Here is a 2,135-nt window from a genome sequence, read left to right as displayed (position 1 = left end):
AAATATTTGTTTTTGCGGACAAAGTACACAAAAGAGTCGCCACAATACTCAGATCTAGTTACAAAGTCCCCAGAAATTCTGTTGGTCCCTTCTTCGCTCCCCTAACTGACACCACTACCACATGTGCTTCTTATGCCCGGCACCATTTGTTCTTCGCGACCTCGACCTCCGATTACGATAACTTGCGCAACTAGGCTGTGCAATATATGTTGCGCAGCAGAACATGCTCTATTTATCAACTTCACACCCATCCCTTCTCCAATGCTCCGCGTATTCACGATGCCCAGTGTTGGGTTTTCCTGATTAATTGATCAGTCATCCATCTTTCTTCCATTCTAACACATTCTAACACATCAACAGTAACAGTAACAGACTCAGTTTACACACAACGCAATTCACTGTAACGTGCGTTTAAAATATATTCTGTGAATCCTCCTGCATCGCTGAACTGTTCAGTGAAACATTTTCGTACCAATACACAGCAAATAAAGTGGTCATTTCCGCATGAAATTGTCAAACAGCTGCCCAGGCACTGGATCTAAACAGCAGTATCTGCTCTTTATTTCCCCTTTCTTACAGTTAACTTGATTGCGATCGTGATCCTGTCCCGAGGAAAGTGCGGTCTCTCGAATTGTGTCACTCGCTATCTGATCGCCATGGCGGTGTCCGACTTCTTATTCGTTCTAACTGATCCCCTACTGAGGAGGACAGGTCAGTATTATTTCCCAAATTCTTTTCTGCATATCACTCCCGTGTGCAGTCTCAATATCGTCTTGCTCGCAGCGGCCACGACTATCTCTGTCTGGGTAACAGTCGCTTTCACGTTTGATCGATTTGTGGCCATTTGTTGTGAGAAACTGAAATCGAGATATTGTACAGAGAGAACGGCGGCTGTAGTTATAGGGATAGTGTGTGTGCTGGGATGCTTGGTGTGTGTACCCTGGTACTTTATATATGAACCCCACCGTTACATTAACGGTGTCCCCTTGGGCTGTGCTGTTACAATGCATTTCCTAACTTCAGAATCTTGGGCCGCATTTGACTTGATTGATCGTATGATAACCCCCTTTATCCCGTTCTTTCTGATTTTATTGCTCAATATACTGACGGTCAGACGGATTTTAGCGGCAAGTGGAGTCCGCAGAGGCTTCCGGAGCCGCAGCAATGGAGAGAACGACAAAGACCCGGAGATGGAGAACCGGAAGAAGTCTATCCTGTTGCTCTTCAGTATAACGGCTAGTTTTATATTGTCGTGGTTGACAAAGGTTGTGTTTAATATTTACAGAAGATTAACAGATGTCAGGTATTATTCTTATTCTGACCCAAATTACATCGCCCAAGCAGCAGCATTTATGCTGCAAGTGCTCAATTCCTGCACTAACACGTGCATTTATATCTTAACCCAGAGACGATTCAGGCAGGAGCTGTGGAACCTGGCGAGGTTTCCCTTGAATCTCGCCATGAAAGTGTTTAAATCATAGTCGAAATGTTTCAAAGAGATCAATTGAGACATATGTGTACTTCCTCGAGTCACCATACAGCGTGTTGGATATATTTTCATTTATAGTCGTAGAATCATCGAGTAATTCAGTGCGTAAACAGCCCTTCGGCCCAACTTACCCACAGCGGCCAACATGTCCCAGCTACACTAGTCCCACTTGCTTGCTCGTTGTCCATGTCCATCCAAACCTGTCCTATCCATGTACCTGCCTCTCTGTTTCCGGACGTTGGGATAGTCCCAGTCTCAACTGCCTTCTCTGGTAGCTTGTTCCTTACACCTACCACGCTTAATTTGAAAAAGTTACCCCTCAGATTCCTAGTCAATATTTTCTCCGTCACCTTGATCCTATGTCCTCTGGTCCTCTATTCCCCTACTCTGGGCAAAAGACACTGTGCTCCTAACCTATCTCCTCCACTCATGATTTTGTACACCTCTATAAGAACACCCCTCATCCTCCTGAGCTCCAAGGAATGGAGTCCCAGCCTCCTCAATCTCTCTCTACAGCTCACACCCTCTCGTCCTGGCAACATTCTCGTAAACCTTCGCTGAACCCTTCCAATAGAACAATGGCCGTAGGATGATCTTAACTCTGACAATGATGCGATTCTTTAAGATAATGCTAGTTATTGTGTTA

The 2,135-nt window shown here is 45.0% G+C and overlaps 1 protein-coding gene across 1 annotated transcript; it reads left to right on the top strand.

Annotated features, from left to right (window-relative positions):
- The first annotated feature begins 656 nt into the window (after positions 1-656).
- LOC116983971 (B1 bradykinin receptor-like) lies at positions 657-1,481 on the top strand. Its single transcript, XM_033037944.1, has one exon. It carries the CDS (start codon positions 657-659, stop codon positions 1,479-1,481), a length of 825 nt encoding a protein of 274 aa, XP_032893835.1.
- The last annotated feature ends 654 nt before the right edge of the window (positions 1,482-2,135 follow it).

The sequence above is a fragment of the Amblyraja radiata genome, chromosome 2 (genome assembly GCF_010909765.2).
Source record: "Amblyraja radiata isolate CabotCenter1 chromosome 2, sAmbRad1.1.pri, whole genome shotgun sequence".
In the NCBI taxonomy this organism is placed as follows: domain Eukaryota; kingdom Metazoa; phylum Chordata; class Chondrichthyes; order Rajiformes; family Rajidae; genus Amblyraja; species Amblyraja radiata.
Note: the sequence above shows the minus strand (reverse complement) of the source record. Positions and strands in the feature narration are given on the sequence as shown.